The 24,617-nt window shown below is 56.2% G+C and overlaps 1 protein-coding gene and 1 long non-coding RNA gene across 5 annotated transcripts in view; one reads left to right on the forward strand and one right to left on the reverse strand.

Annotated features, from left to right (window-relative positions):
* The window catches only part of LOC122199782, a 28,518-nt gene extending 13,923 nt beyond the window's left edge, over nt 1–14,595 (forward strand). For 2 of the 3 annotated variants that reach the window (XR_006193621.1, XR_006193622.1), the window contains 2 exons: nt 13,169–13,291; nt 14,134–14,595. This is a non-coding gene — a long non-coding RNA (uncharacterized LOC122199782). The remainder of the gene's footprint in view (nt 1–13,168; nt 13,292–14,133) is intronic. The other variant, XR_006193623.1, reaches the window with a different exon arrangement.
* A 1,949-nt stretch (nt 14,596–16,544) lies between these two features.
* The window catches only part of NECTIN1 (nectin cell adhesion molecule 1), a 58,349-nt gene continuing 50,276 nt past the window's right edge, over nt 16,545–24,617 (reverse strand). For both annotated transcript variants that reach the window (XM_042905122.1, XM_042905123.1), the window contains exon 6: nt 16,545–17,369. In XM_042905122.1, the coding sequence (XP_042761056.1) occupies nt 16,822–17,369 (548 nt within the window). In that variant the 3' untranslated portion in view covers nt 16,545–16,821. The remainder of the gene's footprint in view (nt 17,370–24,617) is intronic.

Below are 24,617 nucleotides of genomic sequence, written 5' to 3' on the forward strand. Positions count from 1 at the left end.
TGCCTACTTACTGCTAGGAAGCTTTGTTTCTAGGAGGGCAGGGACATGTCTGCTCCTTGGGCAAATCCCAGGCAGCCGGGGCTCGGACCTCTGCTCTAATCCTGTCTGTTGGCCTCTTAGCCTTGCCCTCAGCTTTCCCTATACTTTCCAGTCGTGACCCACAGACCCCAACTTGCGTAGGGCCGTGCGCGGGCTCTAGGACAAGGGGTCAGGGCCTCCCACTCCGGGTGAGCATGTGCAGTGTGAGAGACTATGGCACTCGGCACACCATGTTCGGCCATCTGGAATGTTCTCCCCCGTGTCACCAGGCCTCCCAGCCCCTCCCAACCGGCTCTTCACACCTTGAGTTGTCATTAGGAGAAAAAAGGATCCCGAAGAGGCTCACTTTCCCAGAAGCTCACCCCCATCACAGGGTTTGTCAGAGCCGCCTCCAAGGTCAGGACCAGCTGGAGAGAGTTACTGAGATTTCACGCACATTCCTAGGGGGAGGAGGACTATCTCTCTGATGGGGATCCTGCCAGGCAGGGACCTGACCCCCATCCCTCTCTGAGGGAGGGGATGAGTGAGGGATATGCAGCCAGGGGGTAGGGCTGGGGGCACAGGGAAACCATTTATCTGCCTCCACCCCACAGGGCACGGTCGGTCTGCGGTGTAAGTGGTGGTGGGGAGGGCGGGGGTAAGAAACAGTCTGACTGCCCCTCCCCCACTCCAAAATACACACTACCCCAGGTCTCAGAAACAGCCCGTCCTCTGAGCCCCCTGCTGCCCGTTCAAGGGGGCGCATCACTCCCTCCCAGTCTTGGTGGTACCCAAGGAATCCCTCACCCACCCCACGAGGCCCAGGGCTTCCCCCATGTGGATTGAGGATGGCCTGTGAAGGGCTGTACCTCTCACAGACTCTTCTCTTCCTGATGGCCCTCTCAACGGGCTCTGACTCTGGGGTGGGGGTCCTCGACCCCCTCCCCCCACGCCACGTGGCCCTGCCAGCCTGAACTTCTTGCCATGCCAATTACTACCCGTAGGGCCAGGTCATTCTGTCACTTTATTCCACTGGGACAAGCTGAGCATTTTTCAAAAGGAACGTTACTAGGAAAATAAGAACAGGCAGGCAATAGGGGCCCCTGGGTGGCTCAGTCGGTTAGGCGCCTGACTTCTGACGGCGGCTCAGGTCATGATCTCACCCTTCTCGAGAGTTGGAGCCCGCGTCGGGCTCTGTGCTGACAACTCAGAGCCTGGAGCCTGCTTCAGATTCTGTCTCCCTCCCTCTCTGCGCCCCTCCCCCGCTTGCACTCTGTCACTCTGTCTCTCTTTCTCAAAAATAAATAAACATTAAAAAAAAAAAGAACAGGCAATATAAGAACACAGAAGTGGCCAAGTTCACCGAGAAGCTATTTCTTCTCCTAATGTAATTTGTCATCCAGCCACAGACTCACTAGGAATCTCCGAAGGTCAAGTGCTGCTGGCAGAAAGCTTGGGCTTCCCTGGAAGGAAGTGAGGTCCCTGTCATTGGAGGTGTTCTAGCAGGGCCCTGATGGCTCCTTGGTGGGAGGTGATTTTGAAAGGTCAGTACATAAGGAGGATTCTTTACATCTACTCTGAACTTCAGGGTTTACGTAGGGCTTTCAGCTGTTTTCTGATGTCTTTGGTATAATCCTAGAAAATAGAATATGGATCACTGTCACTGTTTTACAGGTAAGAAAACTGAGGCATAAGAGAAAAGTGGCTTTTTCAAAGGTGCCTCGAGGTAGTGACCACCCTGGCTGGGATTCACATGGGGAGGCCCCTGGGGTACCCCGAGCTGCTTCAGCTTCGGGCCCCCCCCCACTCTTGTTCTGCCCCCATCAAACTGGAGGTAAGGGTGGCCCACATTTGCAAGGTACTTAGGAGGTGGCCAGAGGTGATTCTGGAATTAATGGCCTTCAGCAGGGACAGTGGAGGCATCACTTCCCCCAAAGGGCATATTAGCATGACAGACTGGGGTGGGGATGGGGGTCTCAAGGCTTCTGGGAGGGGCTAGGAGGGCAGGGGACCAGAAAGGGTAGAACTCCCAAAACAAAGGCAGGAAGCCGAGGGGCAGTCTCCCTGGGGGTGATGAGTGTTGATGGTCTAGCAGTCTGTCCATCCCAGGCAGGGGGCCCTCCATCATCTCAGGACCCCACACCACGGCCTCTCCTTGTAGAAAATCTCCCACATCAAATGTAGAATGAGAGTAACCACGCACCATGTGGCGTTATTGAAACGAGAGGGGATTTAGATATGAAAATGCTCATGCTAAAATGTAATGACCCTTAATGGCTTTTCTCTGGGCCTTGCCAAGGTGGCAGGCGCAGAACCCCTCCACTCAGGAGGGGCTCTGGTTCTTAGAGGGGGTGTGTTGGGGCAGGTTGGCCATGAGCTTCGAAACCCTAGGGGGCGCAGAAGACTCCAGAATTCTGGAGGTCTCAAGACCTGGACACATCTAGGAAGGCGAGGAGGAGCAGGCCAGCTTAGTTCCAGCAAGTTCTATGAGCGACACCATGGGACGCCTCAGAGAGATGATTTGAGTCATCTGTTTTCCCCAGGGGAAAACAATCTCAAAGAGAGAAGTGGGGACACCTGGGCTTCAGGTCCTTCCTGGAAGAGACGCTGGAGGACATCTGATGGGGACTGGGCTGTGAGACTTGGGTGGGGGCGTGGGGCTGGGTGGGGGTGGCACAGAGAGGGTATTTCCTGTGCATAGGTTCCTCAGTTTTTCCCTACATACCCCTCACGGTGGCCCTTGAAATAGGGGTTCTCATCTCCGTTTTATACTCCTGGTCTCAAATCGCCAAGCTAACACGACACAGGTTTGGTGGCTGCACCCGGGCCTGTGTAACCCCAGAAGCAGGCCTGCCCGCCAGTGTTCGCAGGTGTCTGCGCTGTGCTTTAAGGCCCTGGAGCACGACCTCGGATGGGACTGTGTGTGTGTTCAATGTGTTTTGCAAGTTACAAACCATTGTGAAATCGTGAGGCACGGTGGCATTTTGGTTCTTTTTAATGTGAAGTTCGGTACCTTGCAAAGAGCACTTGGCTTGGAGTCAGAAGGCCTGGGTCCAAGTTATGAGTCGCCTCCTCAACACCTGTGTGACTTTGGGCACGACACTGAACTTCCTGAGCCTCTGGTTAATCATCAGCTAAATGGGGCCGGGAGGACCTGCCTCCTGCTTGCCTCCCCAGCTGGCCGTGAGAATCCTGGGGCACAGAGCTTCCCTTCCTGCAGCCCAAGGGGCCTGGCCTCGTCTGGTCGATTCCTGCTGCAAACGTTTGCACGGAGGTCCTCCCGGTGCTGGGTGTTTGACGGCTTTTGCAGATCATTTCCGCTTTGCCACGTCATCTTTGGTACGACCTTTTTCCAGGAAACCTTTTCCCGGGAGCCCCGCCTGCCTCGGATGACTCCATCCGATAGCAAACATCGTTCCCACAAGCCCGGTTGTACCCGCCTGGGGCACTTGCTGCTTTGTGGGCGTACTGAAACTTGTGTCAGGCCCAGGACACCCCCCCGTGCGTTAGGCTGGTGTGGCCCCTTCTCCTGGCCCTCCTCCTACCCTGTCGTCAGGACGTGGCTCTGATCTTCAGGGTCTTGATGGTGGCAGGCAGTGCGCACGCTGTAAAGCGGTTAGAGACACAGCTTCTGCGGCCAGGCCGCCCCCTTCCCGTGTCAGCCGACTCTGTCACTCAGCAGCTCCCTTCATGTCTTCGTTTCTGTGTCTTGGGATGATGGCACGAATACCACCTTACCTCCCAAGGCTGAGGTAAGGGCTTCTTATCATAAAGTCCTTTGAACAGTGCCAGGCACTTAGTGAGCCATATTGTAAGTCTTAACTATCAGTAGAAGCCCTTGGGTCATTCTGTAATTTCCAAACATTACGTAACGGTAAGGAATTCTTACGGTTATTAGCCTTCTAGGACTCAACTTCCCCATTTGAGGGTTGGGGCAAATGATCTTTGAGGTTCCTCTGGTTTTAGTGACTTATAATTCTAAAACAGATAGGTGAATGTCTTGCTTGGGACCCACATGTGTTGCGCTGTAGGGACCGAAGCACAGGGCACGGGGGTGACACCCAAACGCCCAGACTTTGGGACAGAGAATCCGGTAGCTGGAAGGTGATGGCAGAAAACACGCAGGAGGAGGGGCAGACGTTAGATGGTGAGCCTTCCCAACCAGGGCGGCCCTGTGTGCTGTCTTTATCTGGAGCCTGTAGGAAGGCCAGGACCAGCCAGTTGGGGGCCCCAGTTCCCAATGGGGGGCTGGGATGCCTCCTGAAAGAGCTGTTTGTAAGGGACCAGCACTTCTCACTGACCAAACCCCCCAACTTTTTCCTTCTGTGGAGGAAAACCCTGGAGACAGACAGATAGCGGCCACAGTCTTTCTTGGGGTTCTGGCCTTCCCCCGACCCTGGTACTCCCTAAGTGGGTTGTCAGAAGAGACATTCTCACCCATTCTCATTGTGATCTTCTCTGTTGGGGACCCCTTCTCTGCTCTGCTCAGGTAGGTCTTTGCTCTGTTAGCAAGGCAGATTCTTCACTTCTGTGCAGAGGAGGGCAGAGCAGGGAGGCTCAGCAGCAAGCGGGGTGAGAACAGCCCAACGGGCTGCTGTCCACCCTCCCACACGCTCCCACTGCTGCAGCAGGCCGGACTCTTCTGGAAGCTTCCCTGGCCACTATCACCCTGGACACCTGGTCTCAGGATCACTTGTAGTAGATAGAGGTGATGGATGGGCTGTGGTGACTCATCACTGTCCTGCCGGGGAGCTCTGGGGGACCTGCCGGGGAGCTCTGGGGGACCTGCTACCCCAGCCCTACTTGGTGTCTGGGAGAGGCTGCCAAGCTCCCGTCCTCCAGGCTCTTGGTTCTCCATGCAGATAGGCATGGACTCAGGTGAAGAGCCTCGCTGGAGAAGTGGCCATGATGGAAGGAGAGCCTCAGTCCCAGTCCAAGGCTCTTCCCAGTGTCTACCTGCCTCTTGCCCGTCCTCGGGCTCTGACATCCCTCCAACCCATCACAGCCATCAGTGAAAACTGCATCCGGGTGTGGCTCACCGTCCCCTGCCCTCCTTGTGAAACCCCAGGAAGCCCGCATTGCTTAGGAGTCAATCCAGGCAGCAGAGGAAGGTTTCCCAGCTGGCCCCACCCAGCATGGCCATTATGGCACCTCAACACCTCATCGTGGCCACAGGGCATCACCCTGTTTTGTGTCAGGATTGGCATTTCCTGATCGCTGGCCCTTCCTTCCCGCTACTCGGGGGGTCCTCCAGAGACACACCATCCTCCCTCCACTTCTGGCTCTCCCCATCCTGTCCTGCCTCCCCAGTGCCTCCTGGGCCCCCCAGAACAGGGACCTGAGGAGGATCACAGCGTAGCTGGATGGACACCAACCCCTCCTCCTGGGAATGCATGACAATGCATCTTCAAGCTTTTTTTTTTTTTTTAAAGTCCTTTCAAAACCCCAACTATCAGATAGTCATACGAAAATGTGCTTGACATTCTTAGTCATCAGAGAAAGGCAAATAAAAATCACAATGGGATGCCACTACGCCCTTGCCAGAATTGCTCCAACAGAAAGACCAGATGCTATCATGCCTAGGCAAGGAAGTTGAGTAACTAGACCCCCTCATATTCTCCTGATGGGGGCATATCTTGGCACAACCACTTTGGAAGACTGTTTGGTTGTATCTGCTAATCCTCATTCTACTCCCAAGTATATACCAAAACAGGAATGAACGTCGTGTACCCAAAAGTTACATATAAGAATGCTGTAGCAACCTTATTCATAACTGGCCCAAACCGGAAACAACACACACGTATCTGTTGATGACAGCATAGAAGTAATACATTGCAACACATTCACACAATGCGATATTACACAGCACGCAAAAACACTCCACGTGGATATATCTCACAGATATCATATGGAGTGAGAGAAGCCAGGCAGACAAGTAATTGTATACTTTGTACGATTCCATCCATGCAAATTTCCAAAATAGGGGTATTGTCTGGGAGGGAGCTTGAGTGACCGTCTGTGTCTTGTCTGAGGGGGTAGTGACGTGGGTGTATACGTGTGCAGCTGTACCCTTAAGATTGGTACGCTCTAGGGTCACCTGGGTGGCTCAGTCAGTTAAGTGTCTGACTGTTGGTTTCAGTTCAGCTCACGATCTCACGGTTTCCTGAGTTCGAGCCCTATATCGGGCTCCCCGCCGACAGTGTGGAACCTGTTTGGGATTCTCTCCCTCTCTCTCTGTCCCTCTCCCACTCGTGCTGTCTCTGTCTCTCTCAAAATAAAAAAATTTTAAGATTGGTATACTCTATTGTTTGTATGGTATCCCTCACCTTAAAAAAAATACAAAAAGTTAAAAACAACAAAGAACGAAACCTTACATGGAGCCTTGGTGGGTAAAACAGGTGGAAGCCAATACCCATCCTCTTGCTTCCCACATCGGGAGCCTCCTGGGCATTTCTGCAGATACCACTCTGGAGGACACGCTGGAAGCTTTTACCCCGGAGTAAACATGGCCTCAGGGGCCTCAGTCAGGGTCCTGCCTCTGAGGGACACATCCTAGCTTCTCCATGCCCTTGTCCCTTCCACAAGATGGCAGGTATTATGGGACGATGCAAATAATGGTGGTCACCACCGAGCCAGGAAGGCCCAGAGCTGGGCAACTAGCTGGGACTTGGCAAGTGTCCTAAAACCTGATGTCATTTCCATGACAGGTTCCATTTGCCTGCTGTAGTTTGCTGCTTAGGGCAGATAGGCAGGGGTGGAAAGAATAGTAAGAGATAATTCTATCCCCACTTAACTTGGCTGAGCACTCACTCTGTTCCAGGCATTGTGTCAAGTGCTTTACAAAGGGATGATTCTCCTTTAATCCCTGCAGCAGCCTTCTGTGGTAGGTGCCACTATTATCTGCTTTACAAATAACTTCCTCTATATACAACTGTTTTTATTCATCTCAGCAGTCAATTCATGTAGCTTGAGTTATAAAGCTCAGGGAAGGCAAGCAACTTGCCTTAGGTCCACACAGCTGATAAATGGTACAACTAGGGATGGAATCAAGGTCAGTTGGACCCTGAAGCCTTCCTCTTTCCTTTCACCAGGTTTCAACAAATGTCTGCTGTGAACTGAACTGATGATAGAATCGTCTAAAAGGACCACAATGGGCTGAAATACTGACCCAGGTCATTAAGATAAATGGATAGCAGAGAAATCACCACATTTAGAGGGAAAAGTAGACAGTACAAGTACTGAATAAGAGAGATCTGCTTAGAAATAGCACACATGAAAAAGACTCAAAGGTTTACTCATCCATCCACCCATCCATCCACTCACCTATCCATCCACTCACTCATCTACCCACCCATCTACCCACCTACTCACCCATCCATCCATCCACCCATTCATCCATCCATCCATACATCCAAACCATCCATCCATCCATCCATCCATCCATCCATCCACTCACCTATCCATCCACTCACCCATCCATCCATCCACCCATTCATCCATCCGTCTGTCCATCCAAACCATCCATCCATCCATCCACCCATTCATCCATCTGTCCGTTCATCCAAACCATCCATCCATCCACTCACCCATCTACCCACCCATCCACCCACCCTCTCACCCATCCATCCATCCATCCATCCATCCATCCATCCATCCATCCACTCACCCGTCCATCTGTCCATCCATCCATCCACCCACCCACCCACCCAGAAGCCTAACCACCAGGATGGAGCCCACGCCACCAGGTGTTTCATGTCACCACTATTATTGAGGTCAGCTGGGTTGGGTATATCCACGGTGTAAGAGGAATAGGCCAGGTTCAGGGAGGACACTCAGACAATCCTTCCACCCCTCCATCTCCCATTCCCTGCTGGTCAGATCAGTTCCAGGGAAGACTATTTTATCCCTGGTCCTTAGAATGAGAGGGAGCTGGTTATGTGTTGTTTTTCCAAAGAGCTGGAGTATCAGATTGTGTTTTTTTTTTAAAGACAATTTTTTAGGAGCAGTTTCAGGTTCACAGCAAAATTGAGTGGAAGATATAGATATTTCCCATATACCCTGTGACCCCATTATGCACAGCCTCCCCTACTACCAAAATCCCGCACAAGAGTGGTACATTTGTTATAATCCATTTTGTTACAATCAATAAACTTCTGATACATTATGACCACCCAAAGTCCATAGGTAGAGGCAGGTGGGGGGATGGGTTAAATAGGTGATGGGGATTAAGGAGCGCACTTGTGATGAGGACAAAAGTCCATAGAGTCCAAAGTCCATAGGTAACTGGGATTTTTTAAATTTATGTATTTTTATTATTTTTTTAAACATTTATTTTATCTTTGAGAGAGAGAGAGAGAGAGAGAGAGAGCGTGAGCAGGGGAGGGGCAGAGAGAGACACACACACACAGAATCTGAAGCAGGCTCCAGGCTCTGAGCTGTCGGCACAGAGCCGGATGCGGGTCTTGAACTCACGAACCATGAGATTATGACCTGAGATGAACTTGGATGCTTAATTGACTGAGCCATCCAGGCGCCCTGGTACCTGGGATTTTTGATGTGGCTTTGAGAGCTTGCTCTATGCTGAGCATTGCGATAATGCTTTTCTACAGCTACTGGTCACCTGAGCCGAGACTTGGACCCAGGTTTGCCTGACTCAAGTCCAGGCTTCTAACAGATGTGTTGCTAAGTGGCCTGATGTTTCGAGCAGAGGGATAAACACATGCGGAAGAAGTTTGGCCAGGACTAACCATCTCCAAATATTTGAAGGACTGTCCTAAGAAGGCCAGGCCAGCTTCTCAGGGAAATACTTGGACCCGTGGGTAAAACTTAGTGGAGGGGGATTTTGTCTGAGTAGAGGAGTTGCCATATGATGGTGGGGCTTAATTCGAGAGGTAGTGAGCTGCCCGTCCCCAGAGGTACCTGGGATGCTTGAAGCAAAACCCTGCCTTAAGGGAGGTTGGGTCATTCCACCTACAAGGCCTTTTCGATTCTCGCTTTGATAACGTTTAGTTGTGTTCAAGCTTTATTGAGCACTTACTGTGTGCCTGCCCCGGGCCAGGCGCTGCGGATGAATAAGCCCTGATTCTAGCCTTCAAGGGGCTTCCAGCCTATGGGCAAGGCAGCTCGTATGGCTCTGTACTTGCCTCCAGGTACTGGCCTCCACTACAGTCACTAGCATCCAGGGTCCCAGGTCTCAGAGGTGATGATGATGGCGATGATCTTGTCATGACAATAAATAGCATATTGGCGCCCCAAGCTCTTACGTGCTTATCCACTGCATCGCCCACCTAGCCACCCCTGGATCCAGTCTCCTATCTCAGGACCTGCTTCTTCCTCATGATTGACACCTGGGGTGGCCTCTGCCTCCACACCATTAGAATCTCCTGGGTAGCTTGTTGAGAATACACCTGTCTGGGTCCAACCCCCAGAGGCTCTGACCCTCTTCATCTGGGGTGGGGCCTGGATATTTGCGTTTTTAACGCCCGAGTGATTTGGGTCTGTTCCCCGGCCCGATGGAGCCAGTGATGTGTGCGGATGGTGCCCTGGAGCTGGTTCTCGAGCCAAACAAGGCTATTCCTGTGCCCTTCCTAGCGGAGTTCAAGATGAGCTTGGATGCACCAGGCCGGAGGGGCCAGCTTGGATGAGGCCCCAGGCAGTGGAGTGTGTGTGCGGAGGGGAGGGAAGAGGGCAGGGCCCGTAGCTTCTCATCTGGAGGTTGAGTGTGGAGCTAGAGTGAGGATTGGCCTGGCTCTCCCATCAAGCCTGCAGACCAGGGGAGAAAATAGGGCGTGGGGGCCCACAGAAGCCAGTACCAAGGTGGTGCCCAAGGATTGCTCCCCAAAAGTATCTGGCCCTGGGGGCAGGGCAGAGGTGCCTCCAGGAGCCGGGGCTCCCCTCCAGCTTGCACAGGAGGCCTTGCCCCTGACCCACCTACCTCCCATTCTTCAAAAAGCATGGCAGATACCACCCTATATTGTGATTTATAATAAGAAGCACGCATTTGGTCTTTGTCCTGGTTCCTGGCACAAAGCTCCTACAACCCTTGGAATTTCCTAAGCGATAAGAGCCATAAAAGGTGTCTTCACGCTCAGAAGAAATCCTTTCAGCCACACCTGGGTTTAAGTTAATGAAGTTTGGAAAACACCTAAGAATGGGGGCTGGCTGCCAGGGGAGCCAACCATGTGATTAGAAGTTTGGAACTTTCCGCCCCACCTCTGACCTCCAGGGAGAAGGGAGGGGCTGGAGACTGAGTTCGGTTGCCAGTGGCCGATAAGTCAGTCAATCAGGCCTGTGTAACGAGGCCTCCATAAATACCCAAAGGGACGGGATTCGAGAGCTTTCCGGGTTGGTGAACACCTGCAGGTGCGGGAAGAGAAGCTCCCAGCCCCTTCCCATGCACCTTGCCCTAGGCGGCTCTTCCATGAGTTACAGCCGTTTATAATAAACAGGTGATCTACTGAGTTAACTGGCTTCCTACGTTCTGTGAGCCACTCGCAAATTATCCGAACCCGAGGAACCTCTCTGATTTATAGCCAGTCGGTCAGAGGCACAGGTGGCATCCTGCAGTTGACCCTGGCGTTTGGAGTCGGGGACAGTCAGTCTTATGGGACTGAGCCCCTGGCCTGTGGGATCCGATGCTCCCTCCGGGTCCGTAGCGTCAGAACTGAGTTTATTGCTTGGTGGCGTGGAAGAAAAGGCACACGGGCACTGGAGCCAGAATTGTACCGTCTTTTCCACTGAACACACCAAATGTGGCGCCCACGAGCCCAGCTGATAACCCGCGGGGGTTCGCTCTGCTCCGTGGGTGAATCGAAAGTGGTGTCAGCTCTAGCATTCTCCAGTCAGGCGGGTGCCACCCCCTTCCCTGGCTTCCTCCCCCCCACCCCCCACTGCTCTCAACACCTGGCTCTGGTTCTGGCCCAGAGCATGTTCAGCATGTGTTCTCTGCTGGTCTGGTCGCCAAGCCTTAGTTTCCTCCTCTAGGCTTCTGTTCTCACCGTGCTAAGTGTGTTGGACTAGAATGATCTCTTTTAGAACAACTGATATAAGATGCTAAAGTCTCAAGTTAGCCTGGGATGCTCTTAACACACCTCTGGTCTGGAGAACTCCTGCACATCCTTCAGGCCCAGGGGGAAATCGTCACATCTTCCATCAAACCTTTCAGACCTTCCCAAGCAAAATGAGCCATTCCCGTTCTGTGCTATCGTAGGGCTTCGCACACAGCCCTGCTCCAACCTGTGGCCAGCAGGCACTGGCTGTTTTGGAATTTGGGACCCCTGGAGCCTCCGAATTCTTTCAAAGCAGGGACTCTGGGTGGCACTATCACAGTATCTCACAGGGCCTGGCCCAGAGTGGCCAAACGAATGAATGCACGGGTGAGTGAAGGATGCAACCCTCAAGTTCTTCAAGTTCATTCTCTTAACCGTTGGCAAGCAGAGTGCTCAAGGTAAAGAGGAAGGGAAAGAGGCCTCCACGGTATCCAGAAAGCAGCTCTGGGTGCCCAGCTATCTTAGTCCTGTTCCACAGCTGAGGTAGGGCAATGGTGGGCACACCCAGGGGGACCTTAGCTACCCAGACAGGTCCTGTCCCCAGGACCCCAGGAGCCCTGTCCCCAGCGTTTGGTCCTCTGCTGTGCTGAGGGTGGGGATGCGGCGACAGGGCCGAGGGTTGAGGTTGGGGCAGAAGGACCCTAATGAGCCAAGTTCTTCCCGCACCCAGCTCAGCTAGCACCTAGAAAGCTAGGTGTTCCCTGGACTCCCGGGACCCTGGGGGAAGGGGCCAGATTGGGCTCCTCCCGCCAGGAGAGGCTGTGCCGGGGACTAATTGGCTTGCCCTCCTTCCGATGCCGGAGAAAGTCTTGGCTAATTTGCCGGAACACTCTAGTTAAATGCCAATTAGGACGTTCTGTCCACTGCTCTCTTCCAATATATTAATAATGTAATTAAGCATTTATTGCCTGCGCAAATTAAAAATTAACTTGAACGGACAGCCTGGAAAACTGAGGAAGTGACCACTTAAACAACCAATTTGCATCTCGTTCGCGAATCCGCATCTAAACACAGTCTAGGGTGCTGGGCTTGGCCTTCCAGTGAGGGGCCCAGCCAGCTGCCAACAGCTGCCGGCTGCTTCTCTTGGCCCGATTCCGCCTGATTCCTGCTGGCCCTGGCCTCCCCACCCCGATCCTAGGAAAGGAGGACAGGGCTTCCCCCCACGTGCAGGAGGGCTTTCCGCTAAGTGGCCACCTTGGCTCTCAGCATCCCTACCCCCTTTTCTCAGAGGTGTATGGTGTGGATTTCAGGGAAAAGAGGCTACCGGGGGTGACTGGGGGAGGTGAAGCCCCTGCCACTCCCACCTAGGATCGATTTGTCCTGCATTCCAGCCCTGGAGATGGGAAGCAGATGGTGGTGGAGCGGGGAGGGGAGGTAAGCAAGGAATGAGGACACCCTCCCTGCACCCAGCCCTGCTCCCCCCACCCCTGGAGATGAAGGGCTGGGTCTCTTGGAGAGACCTGGCAGGGGACAGAAGATAAAGCTCCCCATCTCTTCTCTGTCTGACACGGCAGGCAGGCGATAACTGTTGGCTTTCCTCTCCAAAAGACCACAGGAGGCGAACTGGCAGGAAGGAGCAGGGCAGCAGGGAGTGGGCGAGAAGGGGGAAGGGAAGAAGCCTGAGCTGTGCTCGGCTGCTGGAGGGCAGCAGAGGCCTAAACTCAGGAAGGCAGGGACTCCGGCCAGCACAGGGAGGGTCCTGCCTCCTCCCTGCCTGTGCCTGTAGAGGCCCAGCCTTCCCGCCTCTGCTGCCCACCAGTCTTCCCGGGTGTGGGTGCTACTTCCTGGCAGCCTGGGAGCTGGGGTGACATTTCAGGCAGGACCCTGACCGCCCCCCACCCCGGGAGGCAGGCTCCTGCAGGGGTCGGTGTCACTGTCCCAGAACCATGGGACCTGGGCACCGGCCAGAGGCTCCCTCCCCTTCACTACCGTGCTGGCCCATCTCTAGCTCTCCCCTGTCCCCGTGCCCCCAGCACGGCCACCGCAGGGAGACGAGCGACACAGGCAACCAACGTTGTTTTAAACACTTTATTTATAAAAAAGTACATTTTTTTTTCCCTCAGTACATTTTTCAACTCATCATTTTTTTTTTTTTATACAAGTAAAAGGGGGTGATGCAAACACCCCATGGGTCAGAACCAGGAGAATCTGCTGGGTCGTCCCGGGACCAAAGACGAACACGGTGACGAAGAAACTGATGCCAAGGTAGCGCATCGCACTCGGAGGTGAGGGGTGGCAGCTTCTCCTGGATTTTGCTTCCATTTGTACAAAAAGAGAAAACCGTTTTTTTTTTTTTTCCTTTTTTCCGGCCAAGAATCCTGTTCCTCACAGCAGGAGTTAGGAGAACAGCACCGGCAGGCAGGGGGTTCGGCTGGGCCTTAGGGTCGGGGCAGCAGCGGCAGCAGCAGAGGCAAGGCCTCGGGAGCCCCTCACGGCACCCGTAGCCACAGCAGGTCTCTTTGTGGCCTGGGAGGGGCCCACATGCTCCTTAGCAGGAGAGGGCTCCTGGTGGCTTCAGAGGTCTCTGTCTGGGCCCCTGTCCTCCCAGGCGGGCCACCCACATCCACCTAACACAGTTCCCGATTCCTCTGCTTGGAGGGTGGCAGAAAAATTATTGCACCAGTGACGGGCACATGGAGGGGGCTGATGGGGGGGGGGGGGCTGTACGCCCGGGAAACGAGGCCCCTGTGAGTCTCTCTTGCGGCCTGAGCACTGGGAAATCACGTCTCTGCTGCGGGGCTTTCGGCAGGACCAGCCCGTTCCTCTGCCGTGTCTGCGCGTCTGTGCGTGTGCACCTGTCGGAGGGGAGCGTGCCCCGTGTGCGCGCAGACTGGGCCCGAGGGGGCCGCGCCTGCCTGCTCGTGGTCACCGATTCCCTGCTGCTGCTTTTCGGCTCCTTCTGATGAAAGGGGACTCGGGGTGGTTCGCTTACACGTTAGAACAATATCAAAATCTTAAAGAAATAGGGGGAGCAGGGTCGGGGGCAAGAAGAGGGAGGGTAACAAGAGGCAGGGTGACAACGGGGGAGGCCTTGGCACAATGAATATCGAGTTTATTTCATCTCCAGCAAAGGCAGAAGGCTCAGCTCACGCTGGGGGCACAAAGGAGAAGCAGAAGATCCTCATCTCTCTGTCGGGCCACACCTCCCCTTTGCCCGCTGGCTGTGTCTGTGGGCCTGGCGGCAGTGCCCACCTTCCCGCAGACTCGGGGCGCAGAAAGCCCCATCTCCCCAGGCCCGAGCGCCGACCCCTGCCTGCCCCTGGCCTACCCTGGGCCCCTGAGGAGCGACCGCCCCGCTGGGTGTGCTGCTGCTGGACAAGGTAGGCAGGAGCCTCCCACGCGGCCCATGCGTGTGGCATGGATCCCATACTTTGTGCTTTGCTTGGGGTGAGGGCATGGAGGCGTCTTAACGGGGACTCAGGGCTTTGGCTGGGCCCAGGGACCCTCCTAAGTACATCACATAATGAGGAATAGGGGGTGGCAGGAGGGAGACTTTCGGTTTCATGGTTTCAAGGGGTCAGAGAATGCCTCTATCAGGGAGGCCCCTGGGATTTCCTCCTGCCAGGGGTGAGGGGGGGGGGGGCAGGAGACCAAGCAGAGGGGCCAGAGTGCCGTGAGGTGGAATGGGGCAGTGATGTGATATGGAAAAGGTCCTCTGCCCTGGGGCGACACTAATACTGCTGGGAGAGGCAGCCCGGCTCCTCCACCCCTCTCTGCCCTGTGGCTTGAAAGACCCCAGAATTTTCTCCCCCATCTCCACCCAATGCCAAGAGGGGAGAGCTGCCCCAGGGCTGGCATGGCTTCAGACTTCTGCTACGTGGCTACTGGGCAGCCAGGGCTGGGGCTGGGGCAGTGGGGGCCGGGTGAGGGTGGCCCAGCTGGTGGGCCCAGGGTCACCAGGGCAGAGACGGGGCTGGTGGTGGGGGGGGGGGGGGTGGTTAATAGCAGCACCAGGGAGGGGAGGGGAGGGAGAGGCCTGGGGCCTGGGGCTCCCTTGGGAAGCCTATGGCAGGGTAGGTCAGTGCCCGTGGGGCACAGAGTGGTCTGCTTCCCTCCCCCCGCAACACTTGCCATCCCACAGAGCCCCTGATGGCCTGGGTTAACCGGAACCCTAATGGGCAGGCATGAGCCTGCTCTCCCATCCCAGGGTCTTTCCTATCTAGAGTGCCCGGGGGGGACCGGGGTGGGCAGATGAAGGAACTGAGGCACTTTGAGCCGGGGGAACTGAGAGAGCTGGGAGGGGCCTGTCCCCCACTGTACAGACAGGAAACCCTCGTCTTGGGTGACGGATGGGCCCCGGAGCCCCATTCAAGGAGGGAATCTGTAACTCAAAGGGAAAGCTTCCCCAGGGTCCCTCCCGCCCCATCCCAGAAGGGAGACCAGGGATAGCTGAGCGGGGAGTGGAGAGCAGGGAGCAGGAGCTGCAGAATCGGGATTCCTGGCTCCCCCATGCCCCTTGCACTTTCTGGCAGGCCCAGAACATCTGCATTGGCCTTGGCGGGTGAGCCACCACCTACACTCTTCAGCATCTGTGTCTGCAAAGCTTCTACGCGGTGGACTCCCTTCCCCGCGCCCTCCATGGTGGTGCTCAGTCACCTGTGACTCCCGGACAGCCTAGGGACCCCCCCGCCCTGACTCCCCGGGAGAATCCAGACAGAGTTGCTAGCACGTGATAGAGAAGGGAGAAATCTGAGGACCTCCCGTGCTGAAAGAAGCAATTTAGGGCCAGCCTGAGCTCCTAGGGTGGAGGCTCCAGGGGGCCCTGGTCTCTGCCGTCCCTGGAGGCTTCCGAAGGCTGTCCCCATCCTCAGCTGGGAGGGAAGAGGTGGGGCAGGGAGGGGTGGGCCTCGGGCAGTGTCCGGCCGGGGAGGGCCTGTGACCCCAGGGGAACGAGGGGCAGACACGAGTGGCGAGTGTGCATGTGGGTGCGTGTATGCGTTGGCGGAGGCGTACGGGAGGCGTACGGGCCACCTAAAGTCCCACTATGTGGGGAGCAGAGAGGGGTCAAGAGGACAGACACACCAGAGCTGGGCCAACTTCACTCTCTGCTGGCCAATGGGGACAAAAAGTGTAAAACCAACCTCACCAGGAGAACGTACTGCCCAAGGCTCCCCCCGGTAGGGACCTCGATTCGATTCGCTTAACAAACAAGACAACCCTGGGTGCTTTGGAGAAGCCTCTCCCTGTCTCTTGGGTGCAACGACTGTCTAGAGCGGGGTCCCCAGCTCCTGGCTGCTCGGGGCAAGGGGTGTGGGTTCCCCCTCCCTGGGAAAAGAAGAGCGGCATCCGGGGGTGGCTTGGGGCTTTTCCTCTCGGAGCCTCTCAGCCCTCCACCCCCAGTGGAAAGAACACAAACAAATTCCAGTGTTGGGGGGCCGGGGAGGGCTGGCTCCCCAAACCCTGGAGGGATGCCCAGGTACACAAGACGAGAACAGGGCTCCCCACAGAGAGGGCAGGCGGGGGCGGGGGGCGGGGGGCGGGTGGTGGCGGTGGTCAGGGGAGGGAAGGTACAGCGACACCAAAGCCACAGTGAACACAACACCACGGGGAGGGCGGGGGACAGGGAGGAAATCAAAACAAAGCCGGGTCGTGTCTGCCCCGGGCTCCCCGCTCCCCGGCAGTGTGGGGCTGGCTTTGGGCAGCCGGGCGAGTCTCTGTCGAGCTCCTGGAGGAGTGGGCGAGTGGGGGAGGGCAGGGGGCGTGCGGGTGGGGGCCGGGGAGAAAGGGGAGCCGACAGAGGCTCCGGAGAGGGAGGCTACACGTACCACTCCTTCTTGGAAATGAAAGACCCGTCGTTCTGAGAAACCATGTTCTCGGCCAAGTCCAGCTGCTCAGGGTCATACTGGTAGCCCAGAGTCCGGTCCCCGTAGCCGTCCTGACGGGCCTCTGCCTCATCCACCGTGAAGTAGGGCCGCTTGGCGTCCTCGTCGTATTTGGGGTGGGGGCCGCCCACCTTGCGCTCGCCCCCTCCGCCGCCCTCCTCCTCCTCTTCTTCCTCGTAGCTGCTCCCGCCCAGGGGGCCGGCCTTCTTCTCATCGTCCGAGTCATCAGGGTACTGCAGGTTCTGGGCCATGGGCGGGTGGTGCTGGGGGATGCCCGCCTTGCTGTAGCCGTTGCCATACACGTGTTTCTTGGTGCTGTAGTCGCCCTTGAAGGTGTGCCTGCGCCGGCGCAGGGCGACCACGATCCCGCCGACCACGATCACCACCAGCAGGATGCTCCCCGCCACGCCCCCAATGATGGCCGTGGGCACCGGCCCGGCGCGCCGCCCGTGCTCGGGAGGAGACGGGGTGTAGGGGAATTCTGGGTGAGGAAAAGACACGGAGGGGGACAGTGTCAGTGACTGCTCCTGGGGGTGGGGGCGTCAGCAGGGATGGCAGGGAGGGAGCGAGGCAGGGGATGGAAAGGCCGGGAAGTGGGCCCAAGGCCCAAGGGCGGCTCCAGTTCCACAGGCCCCTCGGTGCCCCAGCCCTCCAGTGCGCCGCAGTATTGTGGCTGAAGCGGGCGAAGAGGCAGCGAGTCCCGGACCCCCGGAGGCTCCATGCTGGCTTTCTCCTTGGCTGTGGTGCCAGCCTGGATCACCCCCATTAGTGGAGCCCACCGTGGACCCAGTGTCCCCTAGCTGCCAGTCACCATCACAGCACCTTGAGAAACAAGTGTGCTGTTAATTTCTAGCCAATGCACCAGGCAACACGTCTTAGGTTAAATAGCTTGCCTGTGGCCACCAGCCAGTGATTGACATTGGTTCTCTTGCACGGAAACCCTGTGCAAACGTCCCCAAAAGTGTCCGACGCCTGCTGGTCACTGGGTACCCCACGCCTGATTTCACCTGCTCCCAGGGCACAGGGAAGAGGGCGGGTTCCCAGGCTGGCCCCATAGATGCCCCGTGAGTGCCAGAAACCGGGGCTGTGGCTCTCGGCTGCGGTCTGGCCCTGAAGGGCAAGGTGGGTGCCAGGGGTGCTGCCAGCCTGGGCTGTGAGCAAAAGACACTCAGCATGGCTGTGCAGAGACGGGGCACGAGCGCACGTGAGTTCACGGCCACGATGACGAGTGGCGTCACAAGGGAGCGCGTGCCCGGGCACACCCTGGCCCGTCACGGCGAGCCTGCATACCGGTGCTGATGCGATGAACATATGTGTACGAACATGTGCGCGCTGAGGACAGGGTGGAAACAAGAAAGCAGGAAAGGTGGAAAGGAGGGAAAGGAAGTAGGTGGGAGGGAGGGAAGGCTGGGCGGGTGACTGCCCGCGCTGTGGTCAATGCTGCCCGGAGGGGAGACTGAGGGAGGCGGTTCCCAGCACCGCCACAGGGTGGCACCGGAGACCACGGTTGGCCCCGGTCACCACGGTTGGCCCCGGTCAGGAGGCACAGGTGGGCAGGTTTTCCAGGGAACCTGGGAGGGCTGCTGGGCTATTCTAGGCCCTCCTCTCTTTAGGCCAGGGTAAAGGTGTATGGTTTGGGCATTTGTTCCGGTCCCTGGGAATCGGTTTCTGCCAGCTCACTCCCTGATTGAGCATCACTCATTCCAAGGGAATCCTGCTCCTCCTATGGGCCCACTCCCTCCTCCCAGAGGTAAAGCCGGCCCACTCCGGCCATGTGTGTGAGTGGGTGGGGTGCTGGCAGCAGCAGGCAAGAGCAGGGCAGAGGCCCTAGAAGAGAAGAGGAAAGGACTTCCGGGAGTCCAGGCTGGAAGGGCTGATGAAATCACGGGGGCCCCGACAAGGGGAGGCGATTTGCCTGCAGTCACATGGCTGAGCAGGGACCACCCAGATGCTCCCGTTCCCGGCCTCTCCACATGCAGGAGTTGGCAGAGAAACACAACCACTTGTCACCACTGTGTCCTCAGTGTAGGTCACCGAGTGGCTGCCCAATAAATATTTATTGAATATCTGTCCTCACCGCTCACTTCCAGAACGGTTTCCGTGGAACCTCAAGCTTCTCTTGCTTCACCAGGTCTGTTTACTGCCTTTAAAAGGGCTGCACACCTGCTCCCCAGGAAGTGGGAGCTGCCTCCACAAGGCACACCCGAAAGGCAGCTAATAGGAACCTGGCCTCTTCCATACTTTCTACCTGTCTGCTCCCTCTTCAGTTCTCACCCCATATCTGAGTGCTCTCTCCTCTGTACATCTGCCTCATTGCTTCACCCATATACCCACCCATCCACTAATCTGTCCATCCATCTATCCATCCACGCACCTACCCGCCCACCCATCCACTTATCCATGCATCCATCCATTCATCCATCCATCCATCCATCCATCCACTCACTCATCTATCTATCTATCCATCCATCCATCCATCCACCCACCCACCCATCTATCCATCCATCCATCCATCCACCCACCCACCCACCCATCTATCCATCCACCCATCCATCTACCCAACCATCCACTGATCCATCCATCCATCCATCCACCCATCCATCCACCCATCCATACATACATACATCCACCCATCCACCCACACACCTACCCATACATCTATCCCCCCACCCATCCCCCCACCCATCTACCCATCTGTCCATCCATCCACCTATCCACCCATGTACCCATCTACCAATCCACTCATCGACCCACCTATCCAATCAATTTGCTAGTCACAGGATACAAAAAACTCACAGCCTATCTGGGGAACCAAATGACACCCTTAGGGATAAAACCGCCCGCAGACAATCAAGGACAGTGGCAGAGAAGTGCCTCAGGAATGCAGGGGAAAGAGGGCACTGTGGCCTGGAGTTAGAAGATGTTTCTCAGAAAGACTTAAGCCAAGCCTTGAAGGATGGCAAGGACTTGGAGAGGCCCAGAGAATAAGAAAGGTATCCAAATGGAGGGAGCTACATTTCCTTTCAAGTCTTTCCATCAAATCTTGTTGGCTTCTCCTATTCAATTTCTTACCACTTCATGCCAGGTTTTACTGTAGATTCCTGAATCTCCCACCTTCATTTGGTCTCTGTTCTCTTTCAGTCACCATCCACAGTCACCGGGTTAATTTCCATTGCGTACACACTGCCACTCCCTTTCTCAAAGACTAGCAATAACGTCCCTCCCCGCTGCCTGCTGGACCACGCCAGCCTGGGCTTCAGAGCTTTCATCATGCCACTCGATCTTGGCCTTGGCTAACTCACCGTCCTTGCTGAATCCAAGTTGACTCTTCCCTTCAAGCCTTTGCTCATGCCGTTCGCTCTGCCGGGAATGCCCTTCCTCATCCCCTCGTGCCCATTTCCGTTCTTCAGTCCTGTCTTTGTGCAGCCTGGCCTTCTCCAGCTCACACTTCCCTGTTCTCTTTTGAACTTTTAGGTATTAACGGTCTACACATCTCATTCTAGTAGAAACAATACCCAATTCCATTCCATTTGTCAGATACTGATATATGATGGTAAAGCCTCTGATGAAACACCCTGTAGTAAATGCAAATCAGGATCCACCACAACTGGCTCTGGTCCTTCCGCCAGTTTTCAAATGGCTAAAGTTCTCCCCCGAAGGAGCGAGGAGAAGAGCTGGGGAAATGGCGGTCTCATGATAATTTGGGACTGCTTCCATCCGCTGTGTTACAGCTGTGTGCAGTAGAAGTTCCATTATATTTATTCTTATGCTTTTTGCACCAGCAGAGACCCAATGAAAATAAAGCTCTCCTATGTTTTATTTGAATAGATTGAATTTTTTGGACCCCACTAATCACAGTATGGTAGTTTACTACCCGTTTCATGGGAGTGGCTTGTGTCCCAAATTAGTGAATAAGTGTGAATTTAAAGTAAATCTAGAATCCGACCATTTCCCACCACCACCACCTCTCTACTCCATGCTACCATCATCGGTCACCTGGATTATTGCAGTAATTGCCTAACCGGCTTCCCCGATTCTACCTTTTTCCTCTATAGATGGTCTTGAACACAGGAGCCACAGAGATCCCGTTAAGTCTGAAGAGCTTCAAATGCTCTGTACGACCTGTGCCTCTGCTCTCCACCTCTGATTCCATCTCTTGCTTTCCTCCTGGCTCACTCTGCTCCAAACGTCCTCAGGGCCTTCTCACTGGCTGCTCTCCACCCCGGAAGACTCTGCTCCCATGTCTCAGGTTACTCCTTCACCTCCTTCAGGGCCTGGATCAAACTTCCCATTGACATCACCTTCTCACCAACGCCTCCCCTGACTGCCCTGTTTAAAACCACAGCTCACAAACCCCACCCCTGTACTTGGGACCCCTTGACCTTGCTCTTTTCTCCAAGTCACCTTCAAAATGACTACGTAATTTTTCAAATGTATTCTATCTGTTTGCTGTCCTCCTTCTGTGCTAAAACATAGACTCCAGAGGGACAGGGACAGGCCACTGCCTGGCATGTGGCCGGAGTTCAAGAACATTTGTTGAATGAATTGTGTCAAGGCAAAGCTTGTCTTAGAGCTGAGCCTCTGGGTCCCCCTCTAGGTCCTTCTGTTTCACTTTTCTTCCCCAAGTCCTAAGGGAGTTTACTCTTCCCTGGGGTTCTTTTGGGACCAAAGGGAACCCTGGTTATCTGCTTTCGGGCCAGGACTGCCTAGAGGTAGACAAATGGCTGAGATGACTGTCCAGCATTGCAGACTTCCGTGTGAAGATGCCATATGGGGACCTCATTCATCTGGAAGGAGAGGCGGCTGCTTGGTGTGGAATGAAGCACCCGCCCGCCCCCTCCGTCCTTCCAGCTGTCACGGTCAGCTAGTAGTTCCTGGGGCACCAGAAGCAGAGCCTCAAGGGCCTCTGCTGGCCGGGGAGAGAAGAGCTGGGTGGTGGGGTCTCACGGGCCTCCCTTACATGGTCTTACACAGCGGGCAGCTCAGCCCCCTTTCCTGAAGGACTGCAGCCTCCATTCTGGGATGGCAGGCTGGCCGGGACCCTGGGGGCAGTGGGAGCTCTGCATTCCTTTGGGGCCAAGGTTTCCTGACTGGGACGGGTGGGCTGGTACAGGGGCTTTGGATGGATCTGAGGTGGAGGGCAGGTTAGGGTTTATAGTCTGGTTCTGGGATCTGGAGGAGTTTTAGCGTCAAAGAGGATGTTTGGGCTTGCTTCTAGAACCAACGCCTGGTGCTTCCTCAGGCAGGCGGGAAATGCTCTAGCATCACGGGATGAGGCCGGGAAGCTGCTGGAACTACAGCTCCCAGTGTGCAGTGCAGGGGCCGCAGGGAGAGTGGGAAGGCCCAGGGTCAGACAGCTGCAGCAGCTGTGTAGGCCACGGGGCAGGGCCTCGTCATGCTGGAGCAGGACCGAATCCTCCCAGGCGCGCAGACACAGCTGTCTGTTCGGGGGCTCCCCGACACACCCTGCCATCTGCCCGCCCGCAGAAAGGCACGTCTGCCCATGGCACAGCCAGGGTTCCCGTGTGCCCGCTCGGCCTGCACATAGGCACTCGTCTGCTTGCATTTACACGCTCAGAGGCATGCGCCCTCCGTCCCAAAAGGACCCCGAAGCCCCACCAACACACGGTCACGGGAACACCCGGTCTAAGAGGGAGGAGCCCTGTTACCTTCACCTTCAAGTGGTTGTCCCCAGTGGATGAACCTGGGGCTTCCCTGGAAATGGGAACTGGGCCAGACGCTTGCACCACAGTGGCCTCCCTGCTCTGCTCCTAGAGCGGCCTGGATACTCTTCTCCCAACAGTCCCCGTCCCAGGGATAGATGCTGCCCCATTTGGCCTCTTTCATCTGGTCAAGGCCGTACCCTGAGCGCCCCTCCCCACCTTTCACATTACCCCTGGAGGGAGAAGGGAAGGAAGCTCACTGGGTTGTTTTGTGACTGTTGGGCTAACCCCATGAAATTGCTCTCAGTACTCAGATCTCAAAAATGGGCCTGTGTGAGGGCCCCGGGCCCCACGGACACGTCCACGCCAATTCTGGGGAGTCTGTCTCTTCGTCCTCATGACCACAGCCGAGGCCTGTTGCTTCCCACTAGGGACATCCTCACTGTACAGCCCCTCCCAAACGCTTGGTCTAAACCACCTGCCTCTCTGCTGAGAACCCTTGAGAGGCTCCCCTTTGGCGACACAGAGAAAGCCCCACTCCTTCCAGTGCTCCCACCGTTCTCCTCCCACGAGCTTCCCCTGCCTGGGGACCCCCACCCTCCATCACTGCCCACTCATCCTTGTAGGAACAACTCAAATGCCACCTTCTCCAGGGTCCGGGACCCTGAGAAGCCTGTGCAGGTGCAGTGCCCCGCACACGTGTGCCCCGCACACGCACGTGTCTCTGGCACACACCCTGCGGCCCGCCTCCTCCCACCCCTGCCCCGGCTTCTCTTCATTTTCCTCTCCAGATGCGCCCAGGGCAAAGCTATTACCCGAACGGATGGCCAGAATGAAAAATTAAATTTCCACTTATCCGTCTCGCTGATGCATTCCCTCCTGACCAGTGGGGCTTGGAGCACGGGGCATGGCTGTGCCCCCACAGTGGACCCCCAGAGAACGTGATAGGCACCGGCTGATGTGGGACAAGGGCCGGTGGTGTCAGCGGCTGCTCGGAGATTTTCCGTGAGCGCCAGAACACATGGCTGTGAAAAGGCTCAGGCTTCCCGGCTGAGCTGTCTTGCGGGCCCGAGAGGTCCTCCCTCGGGAGGGCCGGCTAAACGGCTCCCGGGCCCATCAGTGATTCAGTGGGCACCACGCATCCCTGGCTTCTGCCTAACTGGGCTGTCAACAAGAGTGTCCTCATGCAAGTCACCTGAGTGTGACTTTGCTTACCAGCCCTGTCTCTCTCTGTGCCTCCGGGGAGCACGGGAGGCTATGTCGCATGCATCTTCCAGCTGGAGCCCTGGGCAGCTTGGGCCGCCTGCCACAGGCCAGCTAGGCCTGACCACAGATCCCACGCAGGGCATCCCACTGCTGCCATCAGCCCCAAGGAGACGGCCCGCCTCCACGGCTGGCTTCGCTTCCTCCCTTTCCTCTCTTTCCTTTAGCCTGGGCCTGGGAAGTGCCCCCTTCCCTTCCTCCCTGCTCCTGGATGCCATTGAGTCCCTGATGAGCAGCGTGCATTCACAGTCATCCTGCCTCCTCTCGAGCTTTGGGAGAAGGGAGGCCCCGACTTAGCTGGGTAGCGCCACCTGGCCCCATCAGCCTAGAAGGGCCTCTGGCTGGTCCACTCATGCCAGGGGTAGGATCACGGGAGATCACTGCTCCCGTTTCTTGGCCCCCTCCCCTGACTTCCCAGTCAACAGTGTCTCCAGCCAGCGGAGTATGCATCTGGCCTGAGATAAGTATGATGATCTCTGCCATACAGACTGGGAAGCTGAGACTCTGTGAGACGTGAAAGCGACACAGCCGGGAAGAACCGCTACGTGACCACACTCAGGCCAAGTCTGACATGGCCCCCGTACGACATGCCTCCCTGTGGCGTGGTTATGCTCCCTTACGAATACTCCTCATCCCTGTCTGTCCCGTGGCCCCACGGCCAGAGCTCGGGCGCCCGTGAGGCTCTTACTGAGCTTTGCCCAAATTCTCTCCAGGAGGGGAGAAGTCTGTGCTTCTGGCCCTCCCCCTCCCCACCGCCCCCAACCCCAGCCTGGAGGACGGGCTGCCGTAGCTTTTCCCAGGCT

Source organism: Panthera leo, chromosome D1, assembly GCF_018350215.1.
Source record: "Panthera leo isolate Ple1 chromosome D1, P.leo_Ple1_pat1.1, whole genome shotgun sequence".
NCBI classification, from domain to species: Eukaryota; Metazoa; Chordata; class Mammalia; order Carnivora; family Felidae; genus Panthera; species Panthera leo.